Source organism: Peromyscus maniculatus, chromosome 4, assembly GCF_049852395.1.
Source record: "Peromyscus maniculatus bairdii isolate BWxNUB_F1_BW_parent chromosome 4, HU_Pman_BW_mat_3.1, whole genome shotgun sequence".
NCBI lineage: Eukaryota > Metazoa > Chordata > Mammalia > Rodentia > Cricetidae > Peromyscus > Peromyscus maniculatus.
The window spans coordinates 125054343-125071764 of NC_134855.1; the positions used below are offsets into that span (position 1 = coordinate 125054343).

The 17422-nt window shown below is 41.6% G+C and overlaps 1 protein-coding gene across 6 annotated transcripts in view; it reads left to right on the forward strand.

Annotated features, from left to right (window-relative positions):
• The first annotated feature begins 3950 nt into the window (after positions 1–3950).
• The window catches only part of Kiz (kizuna centrosomal protein), a 108394-nt gene continuing 94922 nt past the window's right edge, over positions 3951–17422 (forward strand). For 3 of the 6 annotated variants that reach the window (XM_016002991.3, XM_042276406.2, XM_076570786.1), the window contains exons 1-3: positions 3979–4150; positions 8885–8947; positions 11597–11759. In XM_016002991.3, coding sequence (XP_015858477.1) covers positions 4035–4150; positions 8885–8947; positions 11597–11759 — 342 coding nt within the window. In that variant the 5' untranslated portion in view covers positions 3979–4034. Of the gene's footprint in view, positions 4151–8884; positions 8948–11596; positions 11760–17422 lie in introns of all 6 variants that reach the window. The other 3 variants (XM_006984479.4, XM_076570787.1, XM_042276407.2) reach the window with 3 other exon arrangements.

A 17422-nucleotide genomic window follows, 5' to 3' on the forward strand; every position in this document is an offset into this window, starting at 1 on the left:
GTTTCATGTAGCTTATCCAAAGACCCATATGAATGCTGGGCTGAGACACACTGACTTTCCGATGCTGTTGGCTTACTGGGGACACATATTTTGAACTAAATTACACAGATTACCAGCTACATGACTTTTTTCTTCATCTTTTAAATGAGGGAACCAAAGTCGAAAGTGATAGAATGAACCTGTAATTCCAGTATCCAGGAGGCAGAGGCAAGAGCATTGTCATGAGTTCTAGGCCAGTGTGGTCTACGTAGTGCGTTGTAGGCCACCTGCGCTACATAACAAGAGCCTTTTTTAAACAACAAAAAATTAATTAAATTAAATTAAATAAGGGGCTGAAGTCAGAGTCCTTACTTCTAGTTCATCTTTATACTTGCAGTAACATTTGACAACCCAAACATCTCAGTGGTTTATAGTCCAGGCAGGCTACTAAAGAAACTAAACTAAAGAAAAATATTAAAAGAGAGTCTGTCCCTAATTAAATATTTAAAGTGAAGAATCCTGAATTCATTAAATGTTTATTGTTATTCTAAATGTATACTTTTGGCATAAATACTTTAGAAATAGTCTTTCCATTTGCTATGTGTTACTGTTGATAAAGGAGGCTCTCCATCTAGAATTATTATGTCATTAAAGTGTCAGTCATAGCCTGAGCATTTTAATTATTTTGAATATTTATTGTTTAACTATATTTAATTTTAGATTCTTCTAAACTGACCTGATAAAAATGGGGATATTAGCTAGGTGTGGTGGTGCACATCTTTAATACCAGCACTCAGGAGGCAGAGACAGGTGGATCTCTGAGTCTGAGACCAGCCTAGTCTACAGAGTGAGTTCTCAGAAACCATGTCTGGAAAAATCAAAAAACAGGGGCAGGGGCAGGGATGCTAAAGGGCTATCCTACCTGCTTACTCTGTGCTATTTTCTGAACATAATTATAAAATTGTTATCTTGGAAGAATGTGCAGACCTAAATAAAATGTTTTAAAAAAAAATGAAAGGCGTAAGTGTTACAGCTCTGAGGAGAAAGGTATCCTGGCAGTCAGGAGCCAAGGAATACCACAAAGTCACGCCACACGACAAACCTCACACAAGTGATTTATTGGGAAAGACAGAAGAGGATGTCTGCCTCTGCTTAGGAGAGAAGTAGCAAAGAGCTGAGCAGGAGACATGCTTTATGGAGGACTTCTTGGAGGTACACGCTTTCTAGGGTGGCCTGGGATTGGTGGGATTTTGTGGTCTTATCTTGGGGCAAGTCCAGGGATTGGTGGGCTTTTGTGGCCTGATCTTGGGCTTTTCTTCTTGAGGGTGGAGCTTGGCTGCCTGCGTCTTAAGGGGCCAAAAACAGCCAATTTGGACATTAGAGTACTCTGGGGGTTGGGGTCTGCTTACTCATATGCCTTGAGGGGCTTACGAAAGGTGTTTATTTTTGTCAGGATTGTAGTAAAACTTTGATTATCTATGTATAGGTTACTTTTCTCATAGCTGTGACCAAATACTGAGAGAAGCAACTTAAGAAGGATTTGTTCTGGTTCCCGGGTTAAGAGGGAAGCGTCCGCTATGGTAAGAAAGGGATGGCAGAGTTCATGACTGCAAAAGTGTGCAGCTGTAACTCCTCACATCTGGGTAGGGCCAGGAAATAAGGAACAGGGAATTCTGTTTCTATGCAGTCTGGCCCTGCAGCCCGTGGGATGCTGCAGGCCACATTTGGGATGGATCTTTCCCTTTAGTTAAATTTCTCTGGAAATATCCCCATCCCTGAGATGTGTCTCCTAGGTGATTCCAAATCTAATCAAGTTGACAATGAAGATGAATCATCGCACACTATAATTAGTAAAATAAACCTCAGCACACAAGCTTGGATCAACTTGATATAATGAGCTGATAGATTAACTAAGTATAAATCACATTCATGGTAACCTAACCGTGGGACAGGAGGGTCCTGTACTAGCTCTGAATATCACAGATCTGTTCTGGTCCTTCTCTGGTCATTTCATGTGAGGAAAGGAGGCCCCAAAGTCAAGCACATGCCCATGGGGGTGCACAAACACACATCTCCTAGAACACAGTCCCAGGTACCCGGAACCCTAGCATTTCCTGTTCAAAGAGTCCCAAACTGCTTTCCAGGGCCTTCAGAGACCTCTTTTCTGGGCCATTCTTACAAGGAGCCAACACTAGTGTTTAGCTTTAGGCCAAAAGGAGGCTGAGATAGGCTTATGGATGCAGATGGGATTTGTTGAATGGAGAGAAGGTAGGGCACATCCAGCCCTACTGTGGGTAAGGCATCTCATCATGCAACCCTGAACCTGGCATGGGAAATTGGATTAGGAAAGGGGTCAGAATTCTACCTTGATGTCCACATTCTTATAAAGATATAGTGGTGAAGACAGGAGAGACCCTATTTTACTTATAGCCTGTTATCCTGATATACGACATTTTTATTAGATGAATATTGTGTGTGTGCATGAGTGTGGATGCGTGTGTGTTAGAGTGCACAAATGGAGGTCAGAGGACAACTTTGGGGAATAAAATCAAATGCAGGTTGTCACACCTGCAGAACAAGCATCCTTGGATTGCTAAGCTGCCTCCCTGGCCCATGTGTTTTTTTTTTTTTTTTTTTTTTTTTTTTTTTTTTTTTAAAGGCAGGGTCTGTAAGGCCTGTCTGGAATTAGAGATCCTCCTGCCTCACTCACTGAGTGCTGAGATTACATGGATATATTGTCCAGTCCAGTTTAATTTGTACCTTTCAACATTTAGGCAGACAGTATGGGGAAGGAAGGCTCAGTAAAATCATAATCGTATGTTGTTGACCTTTGAGCATTTCATTGCTTTCCCTAATGACCAATTTAGTATTTTAAGTCAGAGTGTGGACATACACAGTGCATAGTGAACATGCTATGTCAAGGTATGAAACATGGACAAATGCTTCCAGAAACACCTGGGATTTACTATGCCTTAATTTTCAATTGTTTTGGTCTTTGTACATTGAGGAATGGTCGACTGTTGCAAACTTTTTAACACACAGCCCCACCCCCATACTGGACAAGCCCCGCAGTGTCCTGATTTACTATTAAAGAAGCCTTGATTTAAGTGACACTTTGCATATAAATGAACTACTGATTTGGGAAAAGTAACCCAAAAAAAATGTACAATAAGAAACCACACAGTGACTCCGTATATGTGTGTATAACATTTTTTTATTTTTATTTTTCCCTTCCAAATGGGTTTTAGAATACAGTTGTCTTTCTTCCGAAACCCTTTTGTCATGTTCGTGGAGGCAATGATAAAAACTGATACTATGTTCTGGGCCTTTATAACCACTAATTCATTTTGATTGATCTAAGGTTAGGTTAATCTTGCTGTCAACGCCTGCCTAATTCACTCTGGTGTGCCTTGGCTTTTCCATGGTCACAGCTGAGCAGTGGGAGAGAGGATTTATTTGCCGCAGTCTGGCTCCAGGCCTTGTTGGAGGATTGTCTGCAGAAGTAAATTGTCTGGTTCACAAGTAACTAGTTAGAAACCAAATCTTTGTCTCCTATAAAGGTTGATGGCAAATGGAGCCATCACGTTCTAAGGACAGCACGGCACTGCATACATCTGCTGAGTATTTTTTTTTTTTTTCTGGCTTTTTGTTTTGCTTTTTTAAGTGCTGGTAGCAAAACAACCTTGCCACTGGGTGTCTCTGCAAATTCTAAGAAGAAAAGAGGCAGGGAAAGGGGTGGGAAGCAAGAAACCGCATCTGATGAGTACAGTTGGAAGGGATTCTATAGCAGGAGCAGGGAAGAGAAACCCAGCTGCAGCAGAGAGAAGGTGACTCAGCTCTCTCGGCTTCTGGTCCCTTTGTAGCCTGTACCACCAGGGTTCGCCGCCCGGCCTGGATCTCAACCTCCGTCCCGCCCCCGCACGGCATCTTGCCCCGCCTCCTCGGCGCCCCGCCTCTGCCCCGCCCTCTTCAGGCGGCCTGGCTCCTTGTTTACCCGCGGTGCATGTCGGGGCGGTCTCCTTTGGCAACGCAGGCCCTCGCGCTGCCCCGGGGCGATGCCGCGAGGGCGCGGTGGCGGCGGCGTGCGCCAGATCCCCGCCGCGTCCGCGCCCTTGGCGAGTCCCAGCTACTACGAAAGGGTGGGCCAGCTCCAGCAGGCGCTGCGGGACAGGTACGGCCGCGGGACGGGGCGGGGAGTCAGTGCGCCACTGAGAGCTTTGGGTACCCTGTCTGGCGTTTCTTCCCATTCCCCGCCAATGATTCCCCAGGCCCGGGACCCGCTTGCGACCTACCACTAGTTCCGGATGGGGTCTGGAGCATAAAGTTCACCACAAATGACCCTATGTTTGAGTTAGGTGCAGAGAGAGACTATAATCTCCCATGGCAACTAGAGCCGGGTCCCTCAGCCTGAGGATGCGGCCGGAAGTGAGTAGTTCTTTTGCCTGCCAGTCTCCATCAAGCCTTGTGAATTTCTCTAGTTCTCTTCTACAGCCCCCTCCCCACTCTCTCTTCAGATTGTCACCCTAGTTTGACACACACACTGCATCAATGATGCCAGGTCCAGGAATACAGGCTGGAGTGAGGTGATGTGGGTGTATGCTTAAAACCCATGCCCTGTTAAAATGCTGGAGTCATTTGGAGGTGTCTGGGGCTCCCTAAATTTATAGTGAAGGGATGAAATTTTCAACGAGTTCAGCTTCGAGGCTTGGGATTGCCTTTGATTAAGACATGAAAGATGAGAACCACTGGAGACAGCTAGATCTAAGAATGCATAAATAGAGAAAATTATAAAGCAATCGACTATAAATAACCACATGAAAGATAAGTTGTTGGAACACTTATTTTAGCTGCCAAATTAATTGGGCTTAGAAATCTCATTAGTTGACAAGAAAGGAAATAGATTTTTGGATCTCTTGATAAATAAAACATTTAATGAGTGTTAAAGTTACAGAATCATACAGATGGACCAGGAGGGCTGTAACAGTTCTAAGATGATAACAGTAATTGCAGGTGAGGTAAAGTAAGTGATTTTTTTTTCTCAAGGGAACTGCATCTTATGCTAGACTTAATTTTTGTCAGTTATTTGTAAACTATTTTCCACAGGCCTTAACTGTCCTCTCCATGGTTTTTCTCCTTCCTACATCCTGTTTTCTTTCTGACACAGCCCTGTTGTCCTACCCTAGGGATCTCTTAATCACCCACTTAAAAAAAAAATTAACCAGTTAAGGGTATGCTGGTGGTCGTGTATGCTGAAGAGGCAGAAATAGGAGGACAACAGGTTCAAGGCCAGCCTAAACTACATCATGAGTTCCAGGTCAGCCAGGGCAGCATAGTGAGATCCTGTCTTTAAAAAAGTGTGTATCATTCCCTTCAGAACTCTTCTTTTCCAAACACTTTCCCTAATGTTTGTACCTTCTGCTTGGCTTACGCACTTTCGGGGAGAGCACAGGTGACTTTTTACTTTTTTTTTTTTTTTGGCCTACATTGGGAATTCTGGGAGGGAAGAAGCGACACCCAGCAGACCCTTTGGCTTGCAGTGTAGCACATGTGACGAGAGAGGTGTTTTGTGAAATATTTGAATTTATGAGTGGAATCCAAGAGTCAATTAGCTAGTGTCTAGGTGTTATGAATGGCTTCTGTGGAGCCCAGGGGCCTCATGTTGTCACTAAAGAATGGTCCTTTTCTAGTCATCCAAGGTGATAGTAAGTGTCTTTACATACTGTGTAATTAAACAACAGGACTGTCTGTCTCAGGGCCTTCAGCTCACTGCTGTAGTTGCAGAGTGGTGTAGTTACCTTGGGTCTTTACTTACTTGTGTTTCATAGCCAAAGATCTGCTCTTAAAATGTTGCTGATTTAAATGACATTCTTTTTGAACTAAGTTAATGGTGAGTTATTTTTGCCTCCTGTGCTAGAAACACCTGGCTGTTTATGGTCCTTATGGTACAATAACCATGTAATGATTATCCACTTTATGTTTAGCACTTCTTACTTTAATTACTAAGCAAGGTAAGGTTGTTGAAGTTACAGAAGAAATTGGAGTCACATTTTATGGCCTGTTCGTGGTCCTGCATTGAAGATTTGTTTTATTTTTAAGTCAGTGTAAATCTGTTGCCATGGGTGATCATTTTTCATTTTAAGAATCTGTAAGTAATTCTAATTAATGCATGCTATACACAAGATAGAGAAGCAAATAACTTTAGAGAGAGCACTACAGTAAGATCATGAGTTCTGGCCATGACAAGTCCCGAGAGCTTGAAAAGGGTGATCTGTCCTTTTTGAACCTTGGTTCTTCAGCAGGATGAGGGAACTAGATTAATATATAAAATAAAGACTCACTTAAAAAAAAACTAGATTAGTGGGCTTTAAAAAAATTAAAGCTAGGCTGGTGAAATGGATCGGCAAGTAAAGGTGCATGCTGCCAAACTTAATGACCTGAGTTTGATTCCTACCTACAAGGTGGGAGGGGAGAAATGACTCATGAAAGTTGTCCTCTGACTGCCACACATGAATGTGTGTGAGCACACACACATGCACGCACACACATACACACAAATAAATGTAATAACATTTCAAAATTAAAAGCCAGTCTCCACATAGGGAGCACTGTCTCCTGAAAGTCCATGGTCATCTCAAATGTTGCGATTTGAATAGCAGTAGGAATGCTTGGAAATGCTTTATCAATTTGGAAACTTTGGAGAAGCAGGAGATTAACGGCAACAATACACACAGTTCACTCTTCTCAACCCTTTTAGAGGCAGTTATTGAAATGTTAGCTGATCTGATAGCTGGGCTTTTTCTTTGAAACTGCCATATTTTGATCCTCAGTCATCTTCTCTGTATTCACACATAGGTGTAATTTTATAGCTTGAATGTTTTTCCGTTTGTATGTAGTGCTTTCTCTGCATTGTGAAAGTCAATAATTGAATCTAAAAGAGTCTAATGGAGTGACATGTTGCAGTGTATAGTGCCCACAAGTGTGGTAGAAACATATAAGTGGGACTGATGCTTAACAATTATTGTATATAAAAACATCCTTTGAAAGGTCCATTAACCAGCCCCAGTTATTTTCAATGGTGATATTGATTCAGGGTAACCTATCATAATGGTCCGGAAATTGACACTGACATATTAGTTGAGTAGAGCTGAGGGTGATGGAAAATTGAAGTATTGAGGCACAGACAGAACAAGTGCCTTAAAATGCAGAACATACAGCCGTGTAGAACAGCCTAGCTGTGAAAACCCAGATGAGGGGTATAAGTGACTGAAGCATGGGCTGTGTAAGCATCTCAGGTTTGGGCATTTCAGAGATTCTGAAATAGAGATTTGATATGTAGGCATAGCATAGTGATCCTACCAATAAGCCTACCCTCTGACTTTCATTGAGGTAAATATCTAGTTTTTAAGCCTTATATTTAAAACTCATATGAAGGATTATCATTCAGAGATGCAGCAGCATGGAGGAGGGAGTTAGGAGTTGGCAAGATCAGCACCATTTTTGCATGAAAGAGAGAGCCACAGTGTGTCTGACTGTGGTTGCTAAGATATGAAGTGTTTGGAGAGAGGAAGTGTGATTAGCAGGTGTCTGCATCCTCTGAAGAGGGAACTGAGAACAAAGATTTTTACATCATTATTAAAAAGAATTTGCAATTTGGGAGTTGATGATGGACTTTTGAAGAAATGGTGGCCCTTTTTCACTAGATAACACAGATTCATTTTAAAAATTATTTTTAAAAAGCCAGGCTTATAGCAAAGTCGCAAATATGGGGCAAAGACCTCCAGTGTTTTCCTCACCCAGATTCTCCTGAAGTGCCGATATTGTAATTTTCTCTTCCCATACACATATTTAAAATCAGCGCTCCTCTCTGAAATAGTTGAAACTGCAGATGTGATCACCATCACCACTAAACTCTTTAATGTACTTAAAAAAAAAAGGACTGCTCTTTTATATAAGCACAGTACAGCTCTCACAGGTACCCAGCCTTGCTGTGTCAGCCCACACACTCATGCCGGACACCAGCAGTGTCCCCTTTTCTTTCTGGTCCTTTCTGGTCTAGGGTTTCATTGGGAAACATGGTTTGCATTTTGTGTGCCATATCTCTTCTGTCTTCTTGGAGTGATTTTTGTTTCTTTTTGTCTGTCCTTGTTGGTCATGTTCTTGACAATTTCTTGAGTTTTCTAGATGGTAACTCCCAAACTGGGTCCTTTAGATGATTCCTCATGATCAGACTTCAGTCATTCATCTTGGCCATAATACCATGGCAGCATAGCGTCCTAGATGTACTTAAAGATCTGTCTCTCCTTGTAATTTAAGTGCAAATTCCCTGTACTGTGGTGTTCCCCAAAATGTTGTGCACCTCAATAAACTTATCTGGGGTCAGAGAACAGAACAGCCACTAGATACAGAGGCTAGAAAATGGTAGCACTCATGCCTTTAATTCCAGGAAGTGATGGCAGAAAGCAGAAAGGTATATAAGGTGTGAGGACCAGGAAGGAACTAGAGCTGGTTAAGCTTTCAGGCTTTAGAGAAGCAGTTCAGCTAAGATCCATTTAAATGAGGACTCAAAGGCTTCAAGCCTGAGGAAACAGGATCAGCTGAGGAACTGGTGATGTGAGGTGGCTGTGGCTTGTTCTACTTCTCTGATCTGCTAGCATTCACCCCAATACCTGCTCCAGGTTTATTTTCATTAATAAGAACTTGTAAGATTCCTGCTACACTGTACCATCTTGTTTCTTCTACTTCCTTGGAGATGAGTTTTTGTTTCAGCCACTCATGACATTGTCTCCTTTTTAAATAGATTGATGGAACAAGTCTCACAAAGGTGCAATTTCAAAGACATCATGGTGTAAATACATTAACTTATACGATACAGTGACTTTTGTTTTGTTTTGTTTTTATATTACAGTGAAAAGAAGAGATTTGACCTGGAAGACAAGCTTTATGAATACAATAAGTCCGATAAGTGCAGGTAAGAGATGACAGTGATGATTGTCCAGCTTGTTTGTAGTCAATATGTAATCCCTACAGCTTGTGGTGGAAGCACATGCCTTTACTCTCAGCTCTCTGGAGGCAGAAGCAGGCGGATCCCTGTCTCTATGAGGTTGAGGCCAGCCTGGTCTACATAGTGAGTTCCAGGCCATCTAGGACTACTTAGACCCTGTTCAAAAAAAAAAAAAAAAAAAAAAAGCCTAATTAACCCCTACTATTATGTTATAGTTTTTATAGTTATAATTTTTTTTTTTTTTGAGACAGGATTTCTCTGTGTAGCTTTGCGCCTTTCCTGGAACTCGCTCTGTAGACCAGGCTGGCCTCGAACTCACAGAGATCCGCCTGGCTCTGCCTCCCGAGTGCTGGGATTAAAGGCGTGCGCCACCACCGCCTGGCTATTTTTTATTATTTTATTTTTAATGCATGGTAATTTGAATTAAATGCTATTAATTTTATATATTATAAATAAACATTTTTTTTCATTATTTAGTTTTTGTGTTGGTTCAGAATATGGTTTTGCTTAAATATTTTAAAATAAGGCAGTACTGGGGGGTTGGAAAAATAAAGTAGTATAGTCTTTTTGGTTCTCATTTAAACATATTTAGCTTCTTTAGTGGTTAAGGCATGTAATTATTACAGCTGATCTGCTAGCTTTTATCCATCTCTCAACCCTTACTTGAAAAATTGTTGCCCCTGGGAGGGCCTCAGGCTGTTCTGAAAAGTTCCTTCCCTTCCTTCATAGCTTTCAGCATGTAGTAATTACCTGCTTGTTTCTCTGTTGACTGTAGCTAGAAGTTTTCATGCTTGCACTACTAAGTAGATGAGTGATTGCTTGGGTGGATGGATAACTTACACGATCAGCTTTGAAGGTTAATAGCAAGAATGAGGACTAGGATTTGGGTGGAGAAAGCATGGTTATTAAGTAGCTTTATTAAGTCTCTAGATAAGAGTATGTTGGGTCTTCCTCCATGACTATCATATGTGTCAAAAATGCAGATATGGGCAGTCAAAACAGTGGTAGATTGTTTTATTCAGAAGGAAAAATGAAGACAGCCAATCATAGTTAAAGCACGGTATCATTAGTATGATAATCTTCTGGGCTGGGGAGATGGCTCAGTGAGTAAACCCTGGCCAGGCAAGCCTGAGGACTTAAGTTCAGAGTCCACATAAAGCCAGACATGGTGGTGCATGTCTGAAATCCCACATGAAGATGGTAGGCAGAGACCAGAGCTCCCCAGGAATTTGTGAGCCAGCTAGTCTGGTATATGTGGTGGTGAACAACAAGAGACCCTGCCTCAAACAAGGTAGAAGGTGAGGACTGACAGCTGAGCTTGTCCTCTGACTCACACTGGAACACACATTCATACCTAAACACTCCCCACCACTGCCCCAGAGATGGGATGGGTGGGGCGGGGATTTCTGAAAGCTTGTTGGCCTAGAGTTAGAGGTTTAAGATCTGATGTTGATTAATTTTGAATATTTCTAGCATCTTTGAAAATCTGTACTGGGAAGGTAAATACATAAGTGGATGAGAGAATATAAAATACCTTACTGGACTAAAAATATAAATGCTCCATAAGGTACTCATTTATGGTTCAGATAGTTGTAAAGAAGGAAGAAAATTAGCATATTGGTCTATGAGAAGAGAAGGTTGTGTACTTTGAGCTATCTAGTATGTCTTTTAGTATTACAATTTGGATAAGAGTCTCCAAAAGTTTTCTCACAGTTTATATATTACTACAAAATATTTCACTAATATGTTGTTGTAATGTCTAATACATCTTTACATTATTTCAATAATAGCTTTTGTATTTTAAATTTTCCTAATTTTATGTACTATATTTTATATTTTGATTCTGCTTTTTTTTTTTTTGGCTTTTCAAGACATGGTTTCTCTGTGTAGCTTTGCGCCTTTCCTGGAACTCACTTTGGAGACCAGGCTGGCCTCAAACTCACAGAGATCCGCCTGGCTCTGCCTCCTGAGTGCTGGGATTAAAGGCATACGCCATCACTGCCTGGCTGATGAACATTTAATTTGAAAATTGCTTGTCACATAAAAACTTGGCTATGTGTACATGTGAATATGACTAAAGAGACACTGCTCTTAAAACCATATTTCAGTTTAAGAAATAAATCCAGAGCTGGGTGTGGTGGTGCACACCTTTAATACTAGCACTCAAGAAGCAGAGGCAGGAAACAAAACAAAACAAAGGACAGAAACAAAGAAAGAAAGCTATCCATGTAGCTGGGCATGGTGCATTTGGGCATGGTGCTGCATATCTGTACTATTCACACTGGGGAAACCAAGGAAGGAGGACTGCAGGTTCCCACCCATCCTAGGCTGTACAGTGAGACCTGTCTCAGCAGCATATGAGTCTTTACTGTGGTATCAAGTGGTACTGTTGCGTTTCTCAGGAGAGGTGTGTCATACCAATTCCATACCTTAGTGATACCATAATAGTTTTCTTTCTCTAATACTATATATGCATTCTGTCCCCTGTACTCAATGCTTTGAGTACAGTTTCTTAGATTTTTATTGTCCTGTTAACACTTTCGTTAAAGAAAATTATTCTTAAATTTGTTAAATTTGAGTTACATTATTAAAGATCTAACTTTTTTTTTTCTTAAGAGCTAAGCTGAAATGTGCAAAACTAAAGAAATACCTGAAGGAAATATGTGAATCTGAAAGGAGGGCTCATGTCCGAAACCAAGGATATTTAAAGAAGTTTGAATGTGTCCAGACTTACGTTGAACACTTGACCACAAATACAGAGAAACTTCAAAAACTGAAGGTGACACCTTGTTTTCTGCAGTGTATTGTGAAGCGCTTTCCTGGATCAGTGGCAGTCACTTTCAGTTGTCTGCGTGGGGTTATTTGTTGGTAATGTGTGAACTTAAGCAACAATAAGGCTCCTTTTAGAAGCCAGTTCCCTCTTGGTCAACTCCTTGGTTTTTTTGTTTTTTGTTTTCTGTTTTTTGTCCTTTTGGTCTGGGCTGCTCTCCTCATCAAGAGTCCATTAGGGGTGGGGAGCCCCGGGGAGTGCTCCCTGGGAGTTTACCTTCATGCGCCTGGCCTCTGTGGTACAGTGACTGCTGTTCAAAGCTTCCTTTTATTCTGGCACCATAGCCCCTTCTAGTGCATGCCTACATGGTGCTTTTAAACTTACGCCAAAGTTGGAGGGCCCCAAGCTTGGCTTTCTTCCTTGCTATTTGCAATGGCAGGGGCCGTTGCCCAGATTAACCCAACAGAATAGTGGGTGTAGGGGAAGTTGCTTTTAGTGTTTTTTCCCGTGTGCTCTAGCAGTTATTCTCTAGCCTAATTTTATTGCAAAAATTTCAAATTTACAGAAAAATGAAAGGAATTATTCTAATGGACACATTCTCCACTAGATATAACAGTTCTAACTATTCTGCAGTGTGTGCTTTGTATGTGCAGATGGGCTTTTCTTTCTGAGCAGTCAAATCTCCTGATTACATCATGACACTTGTCTCCTAAGCTCTTAAGCACGAGAGTGGTCTTTTATATAATTATATTCTTCTTATCATTCTTAAAACTAAATATCTAATCCACAGTATCAGTATATTCAGCTCATATTTGAATTTTTTCAGTTTCCCTAAAAAGTGTCTTCTATTTCTAGACCATGAGCCGCTGGAGTTTACATGTTATTTGGATATATATTATCATCATGACCTTTAAAGTCTATTTTAATCTAATTTCAAATGTTTTCTTCTTCTCCTTCTACTCCTCCTCCTCCTTTTCTTCTCCTTCTGCATTGGCTATTTTGACAAAGGCAGCCAATTGCTGGTCACTTGAAGTTAGAGTTTTGGTTTCCTTATCCAGAATCTGCCCCCACCTCCCACCCCATCTCTTGTGAACTGGAACTGTGGTGGGACCAGCACTGCCCTGCAGCACTTTGTGCAGTCCTGAGAATGCCCTGTGTCTGTGCAGTGTTCTGATACATGGCTAGGGAGTCCTGACGATGTGGCTCAACACTGTGCCGAAGTTTTAGTTGATGTTTGTTAATAGCCACAGGCAAATCATGTTTCCTGTAGTTTCCAATAAAGCAGTCCCTCATGTCAAGTGGTCCTACATGAGTGAGGAAGTCTTTGAGCTGTTGGTTTCGATGGTAATCTCCATCGAACTTGTTTTAAGGTATTTTAACCCCTCCCTCTAGAAGGAAATAATTTGTGGAGTGATGGCTTGGCATCACTGAAGATCATATTCTTCACTAGCCTTTTACCCACTGGTTTGGGATCTGTAGATGAGCCTTCTTGGGAGAATTATCATAACGGAGGTTGTTCAGAATGTCAGTTTCAGTTATATCTCCCATTAACTGACTTCCATAACAAAGAAATTTCCCCCTCGACCCCTCCCTCTTTCTCAATAGCATGATGAACATATGGGTTTTTATTTAATTAGTATATTATCAATAGTTACTTTTGTTCCTGTTTTTACAAAAATAGCCAGTGGAAGTCTCTATTTTTGGGTGCTAGGGATTGAAACTAGTACCTTAAACATGCTCACCACATATACTGAGCTTCACCTGCAGCCACTGGGTGTCATTAGATGGCTCCTGTGTTCTTTCTCCAGGACCCTTTGGATTCTGAGCCTTTTTCCTTCGGGGCACAGCAGGGGGCCGCAAGTGTGCCATGTCTTCTCTGCCTGTAGCCCTTTACTCAAGGAGTTGTACTGGCTTTAAGTGGGGAACAGAATGCAGAAACCAAGTTCTGGGACTAGCTGTGTTTAAGCTTTTTTTAAGTATTGCAGTCAGGTGCTTAAGGTCCAGAAGCAGTTGCTATTATCCACATTGTAAACTACTCGGAGATTTTACATAGAAAATAAAGCAGAGGACAAAGCAGGAATAAAGGAAATAAATAGAAAATTCCCTCTTATTTTTATATCATGTGTGGCCTTATCCAGTGATTGATTTCTCCTTATAGTTAAATGTTGGAGGAATGAATTGGAACCATCCTTGTAAATAATCTAATTTAATTGAGAGTATTAGTTATATATAACTGATATGTTTTAGAAACTTGTATAATGAGCTAGGAAAGAATATAAGGGATCATTTTTTTCCGAAAAGAACAAACTTTATAAGAATATGGAAAGTTTTATTTACAATATGCTTCAAAAATCTCATAGATTATGCTGCTTTGGATTTTGGGTAAAAATTCCTGTTTTGAAACAATTCTGTTGATGAAATAAAATAGACCATGTGGCTACAGTCGGAAGGACATGAGATCCATGTAGCACTTGGATTTAGCAGTCGCTCTGAATCTCAGGCTGCTTGCTTCATGCCCATGGAACCCAACACTAATGTCAGAAACCCAGCTTGTGACACCGTCACTTTAGCTGTAAGCAGAGGTTTGTCATAGGAGATGTTGATCTTTTATGCTGGTGTCCAGCGTTGGCCTTAGTTATGATGGAGCATTCTCTTCCCTCTTAATGCTTTTCCACTTTGATGCCAGATCTTTACTCCTTTGCTGAGGACCTTGGGTAAATTACTTGAGAAAGATGTTCAGAGTGCGCTGTCCATGCCTCCAGATGCCACAGACTTTGTCCTTGAATAGAGCAGTCAATGCACTTGAATTTCAAATCTGTAGAATTCCAGGAAGGAGAACAAGTTGAAACAATTTTTGAGAGATGGAGATTTTTTCTCAAATTACATTCAGTCAGTTTCTTCTCCTTTGTAGAGATGAGCCTGTCCCACCTTATTGTATATATAATGCTAAAGTCTTTCAGAAAAAGAATTTACTGATCTCATGACTCGGTTTATGATTTTCTGCAGTGGCTCTGGAGCAGTGTGGGTTGAGAATGAATAAGCAGGGGTACACATGATGCTGGAGACTTAGTCATGTACTCCTATAGACAGAGAAGCCTCCAGGGGCTTTGAGAAGTCCTTAGACACAGATAGCCGGGTACTGGAACTTTGGAGCACTGAGAAAGGCCCCAGAGACATGTATAGAATATTTACTTGCTAATATATGTGCAGCCTCCCACATTGTGCCAGGCATGGCACTAGCATGTCAGAATTCAGGAATGGTCATCACCAGGGCAAGCCTCACTCGATTATGAGGTGATAGTCCAGGCACCTTAGGACAGAGCCCAGGTGCTGTTCTCTACCTGCTCACTACCTCCAGCCTCAGTCCTATGATGCACCTCCCATACTTACATACATGTATTATCTCTCCCTTCTCTTCCTCCCTCTACCTCTCCCATTCCTGTATCTCCCCACTGTTTCTCTACATCTTTATCCGCTGGACACATGCACCCTTTCTCTCGTGGTCACACATAGCCAACAGTGCTTTAACCTGCTGAACAAACTACATTTCCCTGAATGCCCCATCATATCTCACACCTGCCTTTGTCCCTCTGCCCTGCCTTAAGTCTGTGTCCTAATTACCTCTGCATTTTCTTCATGCTAGTCTAATTGTTTATGTATCAACTGTTTTCATTTCACTGTGGGCCCCTTGTCTTAGTATGACAGTGCTCTGTGTCCCACCCAGACTGTGATTCCAGTAGGCACTGAGACTTGGTTGAAAGTTAATTCTTCCATATTTGGGGGCTGGTTCTCTTATGGATTATAACCACCTATATGAGAACTAATGTGGTGTTAATTATATCTTATATATACCTTCCCAGGAAGCATTTATGTTTAATAGCAAAGTCATCCTGAAAGTACAGTTTCATTGTTTAGAGATGTGATTTCCCTGGACAGTTGTCTTTATGTGCTGAAGGGGGATAACATTTGAGACCAAATCTTTTGAGTTCTTATTTAGAGTCCTACTAAGCATGTGACAAATACTGTGCTCAAGCTATGATCTTAAGGTTCCTGAAAGGCAAAATATGTGGCAAATCTCTTTTTCAACCACCAGAATGTCTTTCTTGTTAGTATATGTGTTAGTTGAGTAAATGCATGTTCTCCTATGTCTTTAGTGAGATTCCACTATCTAGGAAGAAGCACGCATATAGGGGAAAAAGGGGAAAAGAAAACCAAAGATTCACCTGAGAATCAAATTGAACAGTGTGTCACTGTGCCTGTCTTCAGTTCTGACATGTGGAAGTGGGGCTGCTGACTGTAACTATCTGTTTAGGTCAGCTCTTTCCCTAGTCTGTAACTGAGAATCAGCTGTGCACTTCCAGAAACCAGGGAGGCCAAGAAATAGTAGAGCAAAGGGTGGTGGTGACATTGTGGGGCAGATAACGGCATGGGGAGGGAAACTGAGGGAGTGGAAAGTGAGATGTATTGTGAGGTGGAAAAAGAGCCCAGAGACCAAGCCGGGCGGTGGTGGCGCACACCTTTAATCCCAGCACTTGGGAGGCAGAGCCAGGCGGATCTCTGTGAGTTCAAGGCCAACCTGGGCTACCAAGTGAGCTCCAGGAAAGGCGCAAAGCTATGCAGAGAAACCCTGTCTCGAAAAACCAAAAAAAAAAAAAAAAAAGAGCCCAGAGACCTGAACTCTCTGTCAGATTCCTTGTCTCCTCTTCCCATGGCCCAGCTTATTGTTAACAGCGCCTGGTGATTCAGCTGAAATCAATTGCTTTTGCTCATAAGGGAGAGAATGGAGAGGTCCTCTTAAATTTAGGTGGGCAGCATCACCAGTGCCCTGGAGCAGTACTGTCGCTGACAGAATGTGTTATCACATGGGTTAACTCAGTGCTGTTTGTTTATTAAAATAGGTTTCCCAGGTCGGGGAAAATGATAAGGGGTCCATCCTAGGGATTCTGGATTAGGTGATGCTACTGGGACGGGAGTTACCCTGTCCCTCAAATCAACAAATCTAACCATGAAAAGTCTGTGTCGGAAAGGAAATGAAGACTGGAGGGGTGTACACTAGAGAGACAGGAGATGTTACAAGCCCTGATGTTCTAAGAAAACAGAAGAAACACATGAGCCTGATCAGAGAAAAGATTAAGGTTGAAACGAGCGTGCAGATGCAAAGACATGTCCTCTCATGTCGTGTTAGACATTTGTAGCAAGAACAGTCTTAGGAAAATTCTTGTATAATATTTAAAGGACCACCCTTAATATTAATACTTCCCGGGGGCTCAGGAGAGAAAACTAAGAACGGTGGGAACTATTTTTGGGAAAAAGAATCTCAGCACACCGAGCTCTCTAGTCTACTGCTTTAATTCCTCTGGGATAACATCCTATTTACACAGCTTCAGTTCTGTTCTTGTGCCTAGCTTCCTTCCTGCCTGATTTCTCTCTGTATTTATCTACTGCTCCCTCTAAGTTCAATCTTAATTCTCTCATCTTAATTCTGCCTCATCGAGGTCCTTTTCATCTCATTCTTACCCAGCTAGTACTACCCCATCTTCCTCATCTTCCATCTCCTCCACACGTTCTCTCTTGTCAAAATCCTCCTTATCCCTCTCTGTTCTCCGTCTCTAAGTTCTCCCCAAGGCTCTCAGGAGTCCAGTTATAAATCCAAGCAATAGCAATCCCCTGGT